Here is a 15,352-nt window from a genome sequence, read left to right as displayed (position 1 = left end):
CTTGAGAATTTTGCTTTTGGCCAACCTCCAGAAGGTCTTTCAGTTAACATAGAGCAAAGAGAAACTGCTTTGAATATTTTTAAATTTAAGTTTTTAAAACTTTTAAAATTTTTGTAGCTAAATGATCTAAAAGTAAAACTTTAAGTTATGTTATTTAGTTCCTCTTTTCAATAGAAGGGATTTAATGCTGCTTTTTTGGGTGGGGGTTATTTCTTCTTTGTTTTCTTTTTTATGTATGTGGGATAGTGGGGGTCGGGGGGTGGACAGGTGGATGTACATGTGTGCCTGGTACACATGTGAAGGTCAGAAGATAACTTGCACTGATTGGGTGTCTCCTATCATGTGAGTCCCAGGGATTGAACCCAGGTTGTCAGGCTTGGTGGCAGATACCTTTATCCAGTGAACCATCTGGCTAACTCTAGTGCTATGTTTTAAGAATGCCTTTTATTCTGTATCTTTTTTGCTCCTAGGAATTTGATCATCACTGCCCTTGGGTGAACAACTGTATTGGTCGCAGGAACTACAGATACTTCTTCCTTTTCCTCCTTTCCCTGACAGCCCACATCATGGGTGTGTTTGGCTTTGGCCTCCTTTATGTCCTCTATCACATAGAGGAACTCTCAGGGGTCCGCACTGCTGTCACGTATCCTTGAATGCCTTTAGCTTGTAGGAGGGGTGGGGGTCAAGTTCAATCCTGAGTCAGGAAAGATAAAGGGAAAGTGGTCACAATAGAACTGGGGAAAGCAAGATAACATTGTTCTCTTTTCCTTGACTACTTGGAATCAGAATGGCAGTGATGTGTGTGGCTGGCTTATTTTTCATCCCTGTAGCTGGCCTCACAGGATTTCATGTGGTGCTGGTGGCTAGGGGACGCACAACCAATGAACAGGTAAAAAGAACTGGCAGGAGACTGAACAGGGCATGTCTTAAGCCCTTACTAGTGAAGAACATAACATTTTCACAAATAGAATACCAGCAAATACTTATGTGATGATGTAGAGATTAACAGTAGTGGGGAAAGTGAATGAAGTAGGCCTCGGTCCTCAATAACTAGAATTAAAGCTGGGAATGGTGGTACAGGTCTGTAATCTTACTTAGGAAACAGAGGCAATAGGATTGATTTACTTGGACCCTGTCTCCAAAAAGGAAGAAAAATAACCTTAAGAAATGATCTTGTTCTAATTCTTTTAACAAATATTTAGTCTGTGAATTTATAGAAGCGAGTTGGAACAGACTTTAGGAAATACATAGTACTGCTTTGAGATTATTTTTGTGCTATAATAGTAGTTAACCTTAATTGCTAGTCTTATCTTGCAAGTCAGTCTATCTGTGGATTCTTTAGGTTCAATCAAATATAGATGGTATAGACTTAGAGGGAAAATCACATCAGTACTGAATATATACATCCTTTTTCTTAGCAGTGTTCCTTAATAATACAGTAATTCTTTTTTATATAATTTATTTATTTTATGTATATGAGTATACCATTGCTCTCTTCTTTATATAGCATACTGTATTAGGTATAGTATAATAGTATAATGATGGAGAGATGAATTAGTGTACATAGGCTATTTGCAGTTACTATACCCATTTATATAAGGGAATTCATCTGTGGATTTTAGTCAATATTCAGAAAGGTACTTAACCCCATTTTATACAGGAAACTGATATTGGGGTCGGTTTCCATGAGGTAGACTTAGAATTTGAACTGAGAACCCTGACTCCCTCTGTTCTTAATCATCAGTATCAATTTTTTACCTGAAAGAATAGGTGCACAATCATTTGCCTTTTGGCATAGTCTGACCTACCTGGTTCTTTCTATCTCCTAGGTTACAGGTAAATTCCGGGGAGGTGTGAATCCCTTCACCAATGGCTGTTGTAACAATGTTAGCCGTGTCCTCTGCAGTTCTCCAGCACCCAGGTACACCCACACCTGTGGACTAGTGTTCATTCTTGCTCAAACTTTTGTCTCCTTTGGGCTTGTTCTGAATAAGGGAAGTTTAATGGAAAATGGCTTTTTAGGAAGGGTTTGCTCTTAGAATGGTGAGTGCTACAAGGAAGAGACATTCTGATCTTTTGGTGAATCTTGAGTTCAGTTGATACTGTTTAGGTATAGCTAATGGCATTAGAGAACTGAGGATGTATACAATTTAACTCCAGAGTGCTAGATACCTGCCTGTAAAGGCCTACTCTTGCTGAAGATTTTCATTGAATTAAATCAGTTTAGCAGTAACTTTTACACTACTCTGATAGGATTGCTTTTTGATGCTTAAGATTAAATTGAGGGTCTTGTTCTTTTATCACTGAGCTATATACCTCAGCCCATGACTGCTTATTGTATATTCACAATGCTTCCTAGATGGTATGCAAGTAGAAATTTTGAATTAAATAGTAAGTGAAAGCCTTCTCACTCTTGCTACACAGGTATTTGGGGAGACCAAAGAAAGAGAAGACCATTGTAATCAGACCACCTTTCCTTCGACCAGAGGTGTCAGATGGGCAGATAACTGTGAAGATCATGGATAATGGCATCCAGGGAGAACTGAGGAGGACTAAGGTGAGAAATTAGGAAAGTAAAGCTAGGTAAACCCAGGGAATTTCACCCATGGCAGAGATAGACACTTGCATTAAATCTTTGTGTTAAATCTTTGCATTTAACATCTTTGTGTTAAAGTCACTTAAATACAGATATTTTCTTCATTAGATTTCAAGTTTAATGACAATAGACATTGAGCCATTTTCTTCCATGTCTTCATAAGATGTAACATTTTTCAGATGATAAACACTCAACTTTTTTTGTCCTTATTATTCCCAAACTGACTCTTGTCCCAGTATTTACATTATGCTGACTTAGTATTACCTTAATGCAGTTTCCCTATCTGATTTCCCTCCCTTAATTTATTAGTCTAAGGGAAGCCTAGAGATAACAGAGAGCCAGTCTGCAGATGCGGAACCTCCACCTCCTCCTAAGCCGGACCTGAGCAGATACACAGGGCTTCGAACACACCTCAGCCTGGCTACTAATGAGGGTAAGGGCTGCCTTGATCTGTGAGATCCTAGAGATAGAAGACAGGAATGAAGTACCATGTAAGCTGAGGAGAAAATGAGCAAGGGCTGGGAAGTAGTAGTTGAATTATGGCTGAGAACACCCAGTGGATGCTACTTGAGCGGTTTTCTTTTTTTTTTTTTTCCTTTTTAAAAAAAATATTTATTTATTTATTTTATGTATATGAGTACACCATTGCTTTCTTCAGACACACCAGAAAAGGGCATCAGATCATGGTTGTGAGCCACCATGTGGTTGCTGGGAATTGAACTCAGGACCTCTGGAAGAGCAGTCAGTGTTCTTAACCGCTGAGCCATCTCTCCAGCCCAAGCAGTTTTCTTTGAATAGCTAGAAAAGGAGGGATGCCAGTTAGCAATAGACAGTGATTTGGACTTTACAGAGAATTCCATTTTACAATCTTATGTTGTCTATGTGGATGGTATGTGTGTATGTTACACTGGTGGTGGCCTTGGGTGTGTAGATCAAAGGACAATCTCCAGAAATTGGTTGTTTCCTTCCACTTATGGACCCTGGGAATTGAACTCAGGTCTTTAGGCTTTTACTTGCATTTATTTTTTGAGAGTTTGCCTGAATCAGAGAATTTCTTAGTATGTTTGATGCATTTGCCCACTGTAAATTCTGAAACTAGTATAGATCTTTGCTCTTAAAAAAATAAAAAAATCATGCCTCTACCCCCTTCCCGGGCAATGATGGCTCATGCCTTTAGTGGATGGGTCACCAGGGAGGCAGATGCAGGCAGGCCTCTAAATTCAAGGTCAGCCTGGTCTACAAAGTTTCAGGATAGATGGGGTCACACAGAGAAACCCTATCTGGAAAAACAAACGGAAACAAAACAAAGAAACAAGCACTGTGTAGACCAGATTGTCATTGAACTCAAAGGAATTTGCTTGCCTCTGCCTCCTGAGTGCTGGGATTAAAGGTGTTCTACCGCCACTGGCCTTATCATTGGTTTTTAATTTTTATTAAATGTATATGGGTATTTGGCTTTCATGTGTATATCTGCTCAGCATTTGTCCTCCTGTTTCAGCCTTCTGAGTAGCTGAGACTATAGGCTTGTATCTAAGGACCTGGTCCAGCTGAGTCTTTAGACTACAGCAAAATCTTGCTCCCTAGACTTTGCTTTTATTAGGTATACTTGATTCTACCATGTCCTTTCCCTGTACTTTTAGAAACCCCATAAAGGTTAAAAGAATTAACATTACTAAAAGTAGTCTCTCTGGGTTTTCCCTCTGTAGATAGCAGTCTCTTGGGCAAGGACAGCCCCCCTACACCTACCATGTACAAGTATCGGCCAGGTTACAGCAGCAGTAGCACATCAGCCGCCATGCCTCATTCCTCCAGCGCCAAGGTACTGTGTACTCTAAGAAGTGGGGTCATAACCTATGCTAGTTCTAGAGGGAAGGAGGAAGGAACATAAAAGCCAAGGGCATTTACTGATTATTGGCATTAATGGAGTTGAATTTCCTTGTTGTGTTTTTTCATCAAAAAAGGAGCAATGACGCATACTAGATAAAACCACTAATTAGTGTCAAATCTGATTTGAGAAACGACTTCTGCCAAGTTACTTAGTTTCTGTAAGCCTCATTTCTCGCATCATAAAATGAGATATTTGTTCCAAGTCACAGCTTTTAGTTAAGGGCAAACCATATGATGTCCAAGTTTGAAATATATTACTGGCATGTAATTCTGTTCTTCAGTGGGTCTTTAGGCTCTGATATCTGGCAGCTATCAGAAGGATTGTTAAGATTGTTTTTACTCTTTTTCCACAGTTGAGTCGTGGAGACAGCTTGAAGGAGCCAACTTCAATTGCAGATAGCAGCCGCCATCCCAGCTACCGCTCAGAACCCAGCTTGGAGCCAGAGAGCTTCCGGTCTCCCACTTTCGGCAAAAGCTTTCATTTTGACCCATTATCCAGTGGCTCACGATCCTCCAGCCTCAAGTCAGCTCAGGGCACGGGCTTTGAGCTGGGCCAGTTGCAGTCCATTCGTTCAGAGGGCACCACCTCCACCTCCTATAAGAGCCTGGCCAATCAGACACGCAATGGAAGTCTATCTTATGACAGTCTACTTACTCCTTCAGACAGCCCTGATTTTGAGTCAGTACAGGCAGGGCCTGAGCCAGACCCACCTTTAGGCTACACCTCTCCCTTCCTGTCAGCCCGGCTGGCCCAGCAACGGGAAGCCGAGAGGCACCCACGTTTGCTGCCAACTGGCCCACCACACCGAGAGCCCTCACCAGTCCGTTATGACAATCTGTCTCGCCACATTGTGGCCTCCCTCCAGGAACGAGAGAAGCTGCTACGACAGTCGCCTCCACTTGCAGGCCGTGAGGAAGAACCAGGCTTGGGAGACTCAGGCATTCAGTCAACACCAGGCTCAGGCCACGCCCCCCGTACTAGTTCCTCCTCAGATGATTCCAAGAGATCACCCTTGAGCAAGACTCCACTGGGACGCCCAGCTGTCCCCCGTTTTGGCAAACCAGATGGGCTAAGAGGCCGGGGATTAGGGTCCCCTGAACCAGGCACAACTGCCCCCTATCTGGGCCGATCGATGTCCTATAGCAGCCAAAAAGCCCCATCTGGTGTCTCTGAGACAGAGGAAGTAGCATTGCAGCCATTACTGACACCCAAGTAAGTATTTGTTTTATCTCCCTTATCATTCAGCTTAATTAGCAGAAGACATCAGGCCTTTGGCTGTACATGACTTTAGTATAGGTAGACTCTGGGGATTCTGAGAACTCTTTTCACATATGATTGCCTTCATGAACAACTCCTCCTCAAGAGATTGGAGATTGATAATACTCCCTTAATACTGCCTTCCTAAAAGTTTTATTGGCCAGAAATTAAGTATACAAGAGCTGTGGTTAGCAATGGATTGGGGAGAAAGAGAAATCAGTCTTACTTTAAGCATATCAATAAAGTAAAAGGGACTGGACTGTTTGGGTAAGAAAATATGTGAAAAAGCTCACCCACCCCCATATTCGACCCTTTGTGTGTGTTTTGTGCGTGTTTTGTGCATCTTTCCCTGATGTCTGTTTCTTCTTTTTCCCCTAGAGATGAAGTACAGCTCAAGACCACCTACAGCAAATCCAATGGGCAGCCCAAGAGTATAGGCTCAGCTTCCCCTGGCCCAGGCCAGCCACCTCTCAGTAGCCCCACAAGGGGAGGAGTCAAGAAGGTGTCAGGGGTGGGTGGCACAACTTATGAGATTTCTGTGTGAATCTTGGCGCCTCCCTTCCCCCACACCTCTGCACCTACACCAAAGGGCCTCAGGTGGCCACCTTCCTTCCCTCAAGGGGCTCTCCTACTTTGCATGGACATTTTTTAAACCACCGATTCCAAGAGGATGAGGCTTGTTTTACAAAATGCCATGAGGTTAAGGAGAGTTGGGGCCCTGAGACTGGGGTGGCACCTCCCCCTCCTTTGATCTTTTAAGACCTTCCCTTCCTTGATCCCTGGACCAGACTCAGTGGACATTTGTGCAATTGCTCGCCCTGGAGGGAACCAGATCATTTTTAAACCAGAAATAATTTTTTTTATTATTGTTACGGATTCTATTTTTTTCCTCTTCTCCGTTACCAGGTGTGTGTGTACATATATATATATTATAAATATCAAAGAAATTATATATCTATCCTGGGATGGGAAAACAAGGGAGGGATATATAGATATATATATATATATATATAAGGAGGGGGATTTTATTCTTCCCTTTCCTTAGACCAGCAGGAAAAGAGAGACATTAAAGTCTTCCTTTTCTCCATGGTTCCCTCTCTTTTGTCCCAGTTACCGACTAAGGAAGTAGCGCCCTCTGCTGGTGCTAAGTGATTAGGAAAGAAACAGTCCATCTGGGGTTCTCAGTCAGATGAAAGAATTTGGAGAGGTTTTTAGGCTCCTTCACATCTAGTTTCCCCAGGAAAGGGGTCACAGTTCCATGACGGTGGTGGGAGATCAGGAAGAGAGCTTGGCCTAGTTTAAGAAACACCAGGCATCCCACCCTCCATTCTTGGGAGACAGGGATTATGGTGGGCTTCAATGAGCCCCAATGCTTCCCTATAATTTACAGAAAAAATCTTAAAATCCAAGGCCAGGAGAGAAGAATCCAAAAAGCAATATTTTTCATCATATGCCAAAAATGGGATAGCGAGAAGGAGTGGCAGGCCTAGGCCCCTCCAATTGTCCCTTGGGGTTTACCCCTTAGCCCACCTCAATATGGTGCTGGGTAGAGGGGGTAGTGGCTGGGTTGTAACCTTTAAACAGGGAAGACTCCAGCTTCTATACAGAGACCCTTTAATTTTTTTATTCTGATTAGCCATTTTAAACCAACAAGGAATAAAATAAATCCTGATCTAACCAGTTTCCCCTGACTTGTGTTTTGTCTGGTTAAGGCAGGGTGAATGGTCTTGCAGAGTCAAAAGGGAAACCTCATTCTCTGGTCCTGTTTTTATTCTGGCTATCAAAATTAAATGCCTTGCTGGGTGAGAAAAACCTAGCTTTTCATAACAAAAACATCCTGTGTGTTGAAATCTCTTGTGTTATTCCTTAATTTCCTCTTTAGAAAGTAAAGACAACTAAGCATGATGGTGTTTGCCTTTGATCCCAGAACTTGGTAGGTAGAGGTAGATGGGTCTCTCAAGCTTGGAGCCTAGTCTTCATAGCCAGCCAGGGTTGCAATAGTGTGATGTCTCAACCCAAACCAAAACTTTTTCAAAACAACCAAATCCAGCATTAAACTTCTTACCAGAGGTTCATTTAAAAAGCATGTAGGGAAAAAAAGTCTGAGAGGGAAGGAAAGGAAAAGATAAACTTGCCTAGTATACACAAGTCTTAGGGTTCAGGCTCCAGAAAAAGGTGCGGGCATAATGAGATAAATACTAGTTGGTTTTTCCTGCTAAAATATACTAGTAACTGGATGCCCAGTTCCCTGTGGTATATAAACACTGGTATAAACCTTATTTGGGCCAGTCTCCTGATGGAAGGTGAAGATCATCCAGGCACTTTGCTCTGAGCATAATCAAAGGATTTGTGTCTGTGGTAGGAAACACTAGCAAACTGTTGTTTTCAGACCATGTTCTCTATTCTCATTGTGATTTTCCAGCCTGCTAAGGAAATAATGTGATGACAAGATCCAAAATGTCTTGCATCTTAGTGCCTTCTCCTAAACTTTGACTCAAATAGAATGGCACTTGGCTCTTAAGTGGCAGCCATACTAGTCAGTCTGTGAAACACGCTTTAAAAAAACCCAAAACACTGAAGTCCTGGAATCAAATTACACAAAAGAAGGGGGAAAAAAAAAATGATAAAACAGCTTCTTGTAAAAAGGATATCCATGAAAATGCCAATTGGACTAAACCATAAAGCATGACCCTTCTCTAAAGTGTATTAGTCACATGCACAGCAGGGGCTGGCCTCTGTCCAGCTGTTGAATGCCCCCACAACAGGGTCCAAGTGCCTGGAAGACAGTTTTTATCAGCAGGTTCAGTATCACAGGAAAGCCCTCCTTGGCAAAGTCCAGCAGTCCTATTAGCGGAGGCTGCTGCTGCTGCTGGCTTGAGAGCTGCCCATACCTGGGTGGTCTGGACTGTGTCGGTTCTGGAGAAAACAAAGAAAAGAGTAACAACATTCAGAAACTAAAAGATAGATCTAGGTGGATGTGGTGGTGCATGCTTTAATCCCAGCACTCTGGAAGCAAGCAAACAGATCTCTGAGGTAGAAACCAGCCTGGTCTTCACAGTGAATTCCAGGCCAGCGAAGACTACATCTGGAAACCTTGTCACAAAACAACAAAAAAATCTAAATAAGACAAGACGAGCCTGCTAGCATAAACTAGTTATCTCAGTTACTTGGGGATGGAGGCAGAAGGACCACAGTCCAAGGCTGCCTAGACAACCTAGTGAAACAGTATCTTAAAAATTATCAATAAGGGGCTGCAGAGATGGCCGTGGCTATAAGCATGTACTGTCTTGTAGAAAACCTGAGTTTAGTTCCCAGCACCATCATAGGCCTGTGACTCCAGCTCCAGGGCTTAAGCCTTTAGGCCTCTGGACACTGCACTCATGTGGGGAAGCACATGTATTCATAAATACAAAAAAATAATAAAAAAAAATTACATAGGGAAAACTCAATGGGTTCCAACCACAACAGCCCCTACCTTCTTTTTCTTCTTTTCTTTCTTCTTCCTTTTCCGTTCAGGATCTTCCTCTTTTTTCTTTTTCTTCTTCTTGTGATCTGAGTCAGATGGTGTTTCTATGGGAAACATTAAGAGCCTATAACCTGTTGAGCTTAAGATCTACTACTATAAACTCTTAACGTTACTGGGAAATCTAACTTTAGAAATCCTAACTACTATTTTTCTCAAGTGTCCGGAATGGATACAGAGGTGCTACTAGAACACCTGTGCTAAGTCACTACCTTGCCCAAGAAATGTCACTACATGAATTCCTTCTTGGGGAAAATCTGGGAGTCCAGAGTAACTAAGCTTAACTGTAAAGGCCAGGCCATACTTGAGCCAGTGTCTGAGTAAGAGGTGCTCCTTACCTGGGGGAACAGGATCCTGGGTACGGCTCTGTTTGTGCTTATGCTTATTCTTCTTCTTGGGAGGCTGAATATGCATCAGACGACACTGCTCTGGCAACTGAGGGAACCAAAGGAAGGTCCAGGTGAGTAGAGAGAGAAAATCCTCTCTCCCATCATCTGTTCTCGGGAAATTATGAAGGAACAGACTTCAACAGAAAACTACCTCCAAGCCTTTCAGGCCATTTGCTTTCTTACTCCCCAAAAAGAGACTCACCGGGCCAGTGTGAAGGCGGAAACCAGACAGCATGGTCCCTGTGATTGGATTAAAAGAGCCACCAAGAATAGGAGGCTTCTCAATGAGGGAGCGGAGGCTGCTGTTGTCATGGGAGCCAGGGAGATCAATCATCCCTGGCAGGTCAGGCAGGAAGTTACTTAGCTTCTCCTTCACTTTCTTCCCACAGAACTTATTATAGGCCTGTTCCAGGTTGTAGTGTGTGATTAAATTGGTGCTGCCCGTCAGCTCTGTGCTGCCTAGAAAACAGTAATAATGAGATTATACCAAAAGCAGATAACTTTTTGTTAGTAACTCAGAAGGAAATTGAAAGAAAAAACAACCTTCAAATTTACTTTAATATATGTTTACTTTGTCTGCATGTTATGTATGTGTACCATGTGTGTCTGGTGCCTGTACAAGTCAGAAGAGGGGGTTGGATCCCCTAGAACTAGAGTTAAGGATGGCTGTGAGCTGCCCTAGGAACTGAATCTGGCTCTTCTGCAAGGGAGCCCATATCCTGTTGGGCCATCTCCAGCCCCATGAAGGACTATATTTTAATGTAAATGAGGAAATCTATTTAAGGAGAATTATTGTCTTAGTCACTGTCTGCTATGTAGAGACATGGCTACAGCAACTCATAATTATGAGAAGGCTTGCTTACAGTTTCAGAGGCTTAGTTCATTATCATGTTGGGTAGCATAGTGAAAGCATGGTGCTAGTGAAGGAGTTGAGAGCTATCCTCAGCTCAGAAAGAAATGGGCTTTTGAAACCTCAGAGCCTATCCCAAATGACCACATCTCCTAATCCTTCTAATCTTTTTAAAGGAATTCCACTCCTGGGTAATTAAACATTTAAATATATGAGTCTCTGGGGGCCATTCTTATTCAAGCCACCACAATTATAAACTTTTTTTTTTTAAATAAAATAAACAAAAGCCAGGCATATAGGCACATGCCTCTAACCCCAGCATTCAGTTGGGAGTCAGAGGCAGGTGGATCTCTGTGAGTTCAAGGCCAACCTTGCCTACAAAGCTAATTTCAGGACAGCTAAGGCTGTTAATCATACAAGTAAACACACACACACACACACACACACACACACACACACACACACACACACAACCAAACAGGAAAAACAAGCAAATTTTATAGGTTGAGCATCCGTAGGTCAAAAATTTGAAATGTGAAACTTAGTGAATTCTAGCACTCAAAAAGTTTCGTATTTTGGATTATTCCATACTTCATATTTCTGGATTCAGGATGTGCAACTGGTAAAAATCTTTGCAAATATTCTGAAATCTGAAAAACTGTAAAACTGGAAACATTTTAGATAAGTGTATTATAGACACTAAACCTGTAATAACACAATAGCCAGGTATAGTGGTGCACACCTGTAAGGTAATGCCAGGACTTAGAAGGTTGAGGCAAGGCAGCTGCATTTAAGGCTAGTTTGGGCTAACTAATGAGAGCCTGTCTCAAACACCCCACCTCAGTAACATATAATAAACAAACACAAAATTCTATACCATGGGCTAGAGGGATGGAAAGGTGATGGAGCAAACTAGGGCAGAGATAGAAACTGAAAAAAGGAAAAAGCTAATCAGATTAACTTACTTGACATTGTATCAAATACTGTTCTGCTTTTCATAAAATGTCTCAAACATCTCTGTGTGGATCAATATAACAGAACCTAGTTCAGTTACAGATACAATATATTCAATGGCTGACTTTTTTTTTTCAAAAGAATAGAAATATGCTAATAATATGGAGAAAATAAGAGAGTAGAAATATCTAACATACAACCTCACTCATTATTATGACAGCATACAGTAAAATGGCCTGTTTAGGATACTTACTTGGGAAAGTTCAAGTTCTGAACTGTGATGGCAGGGATGGTGTCTTATTCACATGACTGGTTAATGCTCAGGTTATACATTAAAATGTTTCTGACATAAACAAGCACTTTTCTTCTGGTCTAGGTCTTACTCTACACATTTCCCTCTCTTCACTGTGAAATAACTGAGAAGAAGGATGTGCAACAGTGTTGGAGCCTTAGTATCACCAAGGTTCTCCCAGCTCTGGGCACACCTTCTGTTTTATCTCATTTGTCCTGTTACTGCTGGTGCTCCTCCTTCCAGCTGGTTATGTTTACAGCTCAGTTGGGAAGGCACTTGTTGCTTTTCATATATATTTTTTTTCTTCCAGAAAGGTTTCTCTGTTTGACAGCCCTGGCTGTCTTATAACTTGCTTTGTTATAAAACAAATGCAGAGAGATATGTCTACCTCTCAAACACAGAGAGATATGTCTACCTCTGCCACCCCACCCAAGAGCTGGCACTAAAGGTGTGAGCCACCACAGCCAGTGCTTTTCCTAACTTGTAAGAAAGGAGTTCAAGCATATCAAAGTGGCGTATCCTAGTGATTCCAGCACTCAGAAGGAAGAGGCAGGAAAACAAGGAGCTCACACTCATCCTTGACTGCATGCATGAGTTTGAGGCCATCCTGTGTGACTGAGACTGCCTCAAAAAAAAAGAAAGAAAAAGAAATTAAGTAAGTAAATGATGCAGGATGCTCAGTGGATGACCCAGGTTCCATTCCCAACGCCCACAGGGCAGCTCACAGGCACATGCATATAAATCCAGTTAGATGGAATTTGATGTCTTCTCTGACCTTCCTGGATAACAGGCGCTCGTACGCACACATACACACAGTACATATATACACACATGCAGGAAAACATTCATATACATAAACACTAAAAAATAAATAGGGATTTCTATTTGAACTGTTGTTTCTCTGAAAATGATTTATAAACCTCTTAAAGAAGCCATGACTCTGCAAAACAAATTTTGAATTCCCAATTCTATGTCAATTCCATGCAGATTCTTTTTTTTCTTCCTTTCTTGAAGTTCTAAGTATTGCTCACTAAGTTCTAAGTATTATGGCCTCTCTATTCCAATTCTTGAAATTGACATTCTGTAGTTTTAGAAAGCAACACTGGAAACCAAAAAACAGTGGTACAGTGCTTAGGTGCTTATGTAGCCTGTGGAAGGCCTTGAGTGTGATTCTAAGCATGGGGGGTGGGAGTGGGGAAAATAAACCTCTACTTAAATTCCCATGGTACTTGAGTCTAGTAATTTAAAAAAATGATTTATTTAAATTTTTTTATTTTGATACAGAGTCTCTGTCTCTCTAAAGTCTTGAATAACTTGGAACTCACTATGTAGACCAAGTTAGCCTTGAATTCAGAGATCAACCTACCTCTGACTCTTGATTCATCCTGAAAGATTTATTTTCTATCTTATTTATGTGTATATGTGTGTGTTGTGTGGATGTATGCCACATATGATTTGATGGCCTATGGAGGCCAGCAGAGGGTATTGGGATCCCTGGAGCTGGAGTTACATACAGATAATTGTGAGGTTCCCATGTGGGTTATGGAAACCAAACTTGGTCCTCTGGACAACAGCCTTAACTTCATAACCTTAGAGCCATCTCTCCAGCCCCCACAGCCCTTTTTAAGGAAAGGCCTCATGTAGCCAACGATGTCCTTGGATTCCTGATCTTCCTGCCTATGCCTCTCAAGGGTTGGGATTACAGAAGTAAACCACCAAGCCTGGCTTGTCAAGTATGGAGATTAAATAGAGAGAGGTCTTTATGCATGCTAAGCATGTACTCTACCAACTAAACTACATCCCTAGCCTTCTTAACCATATTTTATTACAACTTAACTTTGGAGTCTAATCAGCCACTAATCTTCCATGCAAAATTTCTAATGTAGCCAGATGGATCTACTTATCTTCTGGGTAGAAAACAGCAACAAAACTGTAACACTATTTCCTTTGAGAAAACGACTTTCTAATTTTGTTTATAAATTCTTCAGGGTTCAGTTCAAATGACATCTTATTCTTGCTGTCGTTTTTGGCTAACACATTTTGAAAACTATCAGGTAGTTTTTAACATTGCTTCCTGTGTGAAGCATGATTATAAGTAAATAAGACTGACACCCACAAAAATACAAGCACAATCCTTAGACCATGTACCCTGAATCTCAAAAAATAAGCCACCTAAAGACCAGGCTTAATAATCTGTACTTCTTATAATCCCAACATACCTAGCACTGCCTCAGATACTCAGTATCTATCAAGTGAATTATAAATAAATAGTACAATTAGAGCAGGTAATTCAAAAAATAAATTGCTGGAAAAAGCTGGTCATGGTAGCACATACTTGAAGGCAGAGGCAAGTGGATCTCTGTGAGTTCAAGGCCAGCCTCGTCTACAATGAATTTGAGACAAGCCAGGGCTACATAGAGAGACTCTGTCTCAAAAATCCAATAAGAACGAAACAACTAAAATAAGGAAACTGCTGGACACTTATCGCTACAGCACAGTCAGTTCTTTGTGTTTCAGTTCTCAATTATAAAATACAGACAATACCTATCTATGTAAAAGGACTACGGTATTACATATTGTTACACACTGCACTGGTGTGAACTTCAAACTATTTTGCTAATAGATTAATTGGAATAACTTTTTAAAAGATTTATTTATTTTCTGTATGTGAGTATACAGTCCCTGTCTTCAGACACACCAGATCCTTCTGCCTTCACCTCTTTGTCCAGTGAGTCTTCAGCCCCTCAGACATTTCAACCCCCGCCCCACAACAGGTCTACTGATTTAGTTTCTTGTATCTAGTATCTCCTCTCTGCCCATTCACGGATAGCTTTGTTTATTCTTGAATGCTACCTACTCAGAGATGATTCTGTGAACGCGCCGCCCAATGCATGGCAGGCAAGAGTTCTACCACTGAGCCACGCCCCCCACTATTTCCCCCGAGTAACTTTATGAATGTAAGAACTGATTCAATTCTAATCCTTTCTTTGAACAGGTTAATCTTCGAGTCCCTGACAAGGAAGGCAACTTGTTACAAACCAACAGTTAACGTGACAGACTTTAAACTAAAATCTTAGCGTCTCCAGAAATGTTAAACCAGTTCTCCCGAGTTCTAAACAACGGCTCACGTTTTTATAGAGTCACAAACGGGGGTCAGAGAACCCGGATCACAGAACTTCTCGCTAGAGGTAGTCCCAGATATTCACACCCAACCCAAACCCACCCTAGAAAATCAAGTTATCTCTTAGGGATGTGAATCGCCAAAGGGCTTCTGACACTGTTGCCCACTGGCCACGCGTAGCCCTCCACACCTAGCGCGGCAGGCTGCTAGCCACAACTGTCACTTAAACTATTATCTGACGGGCTACTTTTGGCCCACTACTCACCTGGCAATTCCCGCATAAGGTAGAAGGGGCCGCTTCCAGCCGTCGACTTATCGGCTCCTGCGGGGGCCGAGGTCGCCGTCGACGGTGGGGCTGTGCCTGGACCACCTCCCGGAGGAGGAGGAGGTGGCGGTGGAGGTTTTCCAGGTCCGAAGCCTAGGGCGCTTGGTGGCGGTGGGGGGTCAGTTTGAGCTCCAAACAGCGCTGTGAAGTTCTCCAT

At 42.0% G+C, this 15,352-nt stretch overlaps 2 protein-coding genes across 2 annotated transcripts in view; one reads left to right on the top strand and one right to left on the bottom strand.

Annotated features, from left to right (window-relative positions):
• The window catches only part of Zdhhc5 (zDHHC palmitoyltransferase 5), a 27,468-nt gene extending 20,044 nt beyond the window's left edge, over nucleotides 1-7,424 (top strand). The window contains exons 5-12 of the mRNA XM_034495901.2: nucleotides 471-643; nucleotides 787-889; nucleotides 1,830-1,921; nucleotides 2,425-2,557; nucleotides 2,906-3,029; nucleotides 4,303-4,415; nucleotides 4,837-5,696; nucleotides 6,120-7,424. Of these exons, the coding sequence (XP_034351792.1) occupies nucleotides 471-643; nucleotides 787-889; nucleotides 1,830-1,921; nucleotides 2,425-2,557; nucleotides 2,906-3,029; nucleotides 4,303-4,415; nucleotides 4,837-5,696; nucleotides 6,120-6,285 (1,764 nt within the window). The 3' untranslated portion in view covers nucleotides 6,286-7,424. The remainder of the gene's footprint in view (nucleotides 1-470; nucleotides 644-786; nucleotides 890-1,829; nucleotides 1,922-2,424; nucleotides 2,558-2,905; nucleotides 3,030-4,302; nucleotides 4,416-4,836; nucleotides 5,697-6,119) is intronic.
• On the bottom strand, nucleotides 7,339-15,352 carry Med19 (mediator complex subunit 19). The gene is made up of 5 exons (XM_034495904.2): nucleotides 15,136-15,352; nucleotides 9,856-10,112; nucleotides 9,603-9,699; nucleotides 9,217-9,311; nucleotides 7,339-8,657 (listed from the first exon to the last, which is right to left on the bottom strand). The coding sequence occupies exons 1-5, from the start codon at nucleotides 15,350-15,352 to the stop codon at nucleotides 8,589-8,591; spliced, it is 735 nt and encodes a 244-aa protein (XP_034351795.1). The 3' UTR covers nucleotides 7,339-8,588.

Source organism: Arvicanthis niloticus, chromosome 2 (genome assembly GCF_011762505.2).
Source record: "Arvicanthis niloticus isolate mArvNil1 chromosome 2, mArvNil1.pat.X, whole genome shotgun sequence".
NCBI lineage: Eukaryota > Metazoa > Chordata > Mammalia > Rodentia > Muridae > Arvicanthis > Arvicanthis niloticus.
Note: the sequence above shows the minus strand (reverse complement) of the source record. Positions and strands in the feature narration are given on the sequence as shown.

What these genes read in the sequence shown, in the direction of transcription:
- Med19 (XM_034495904.2), bottom strand. Translation starts at nt 15,352, where the DNA reads ATGGAGAACTTCACAGCGCTGTTTGGAGCTCAAACTGACCCCCCACCG. An exon ending in TCCGCCTTCACACTGGCCCG is followed by an intron (nt 9,700 to 9,855) that starts GTGAGTCTCTTT and finishes TGGTTCCCTCAG; the next exon opens with TTGCCAGAGCAGTGTCGTCT. An exon ending in CCAGGATCCTGTTCCCCCAG is followed by an intron (nt 9,312 to 9,602) that starts GTAAGGAGCACC and finishes TGTTTCCCATAG; the next exon opens with AAACACCATCTGACTCAGAT.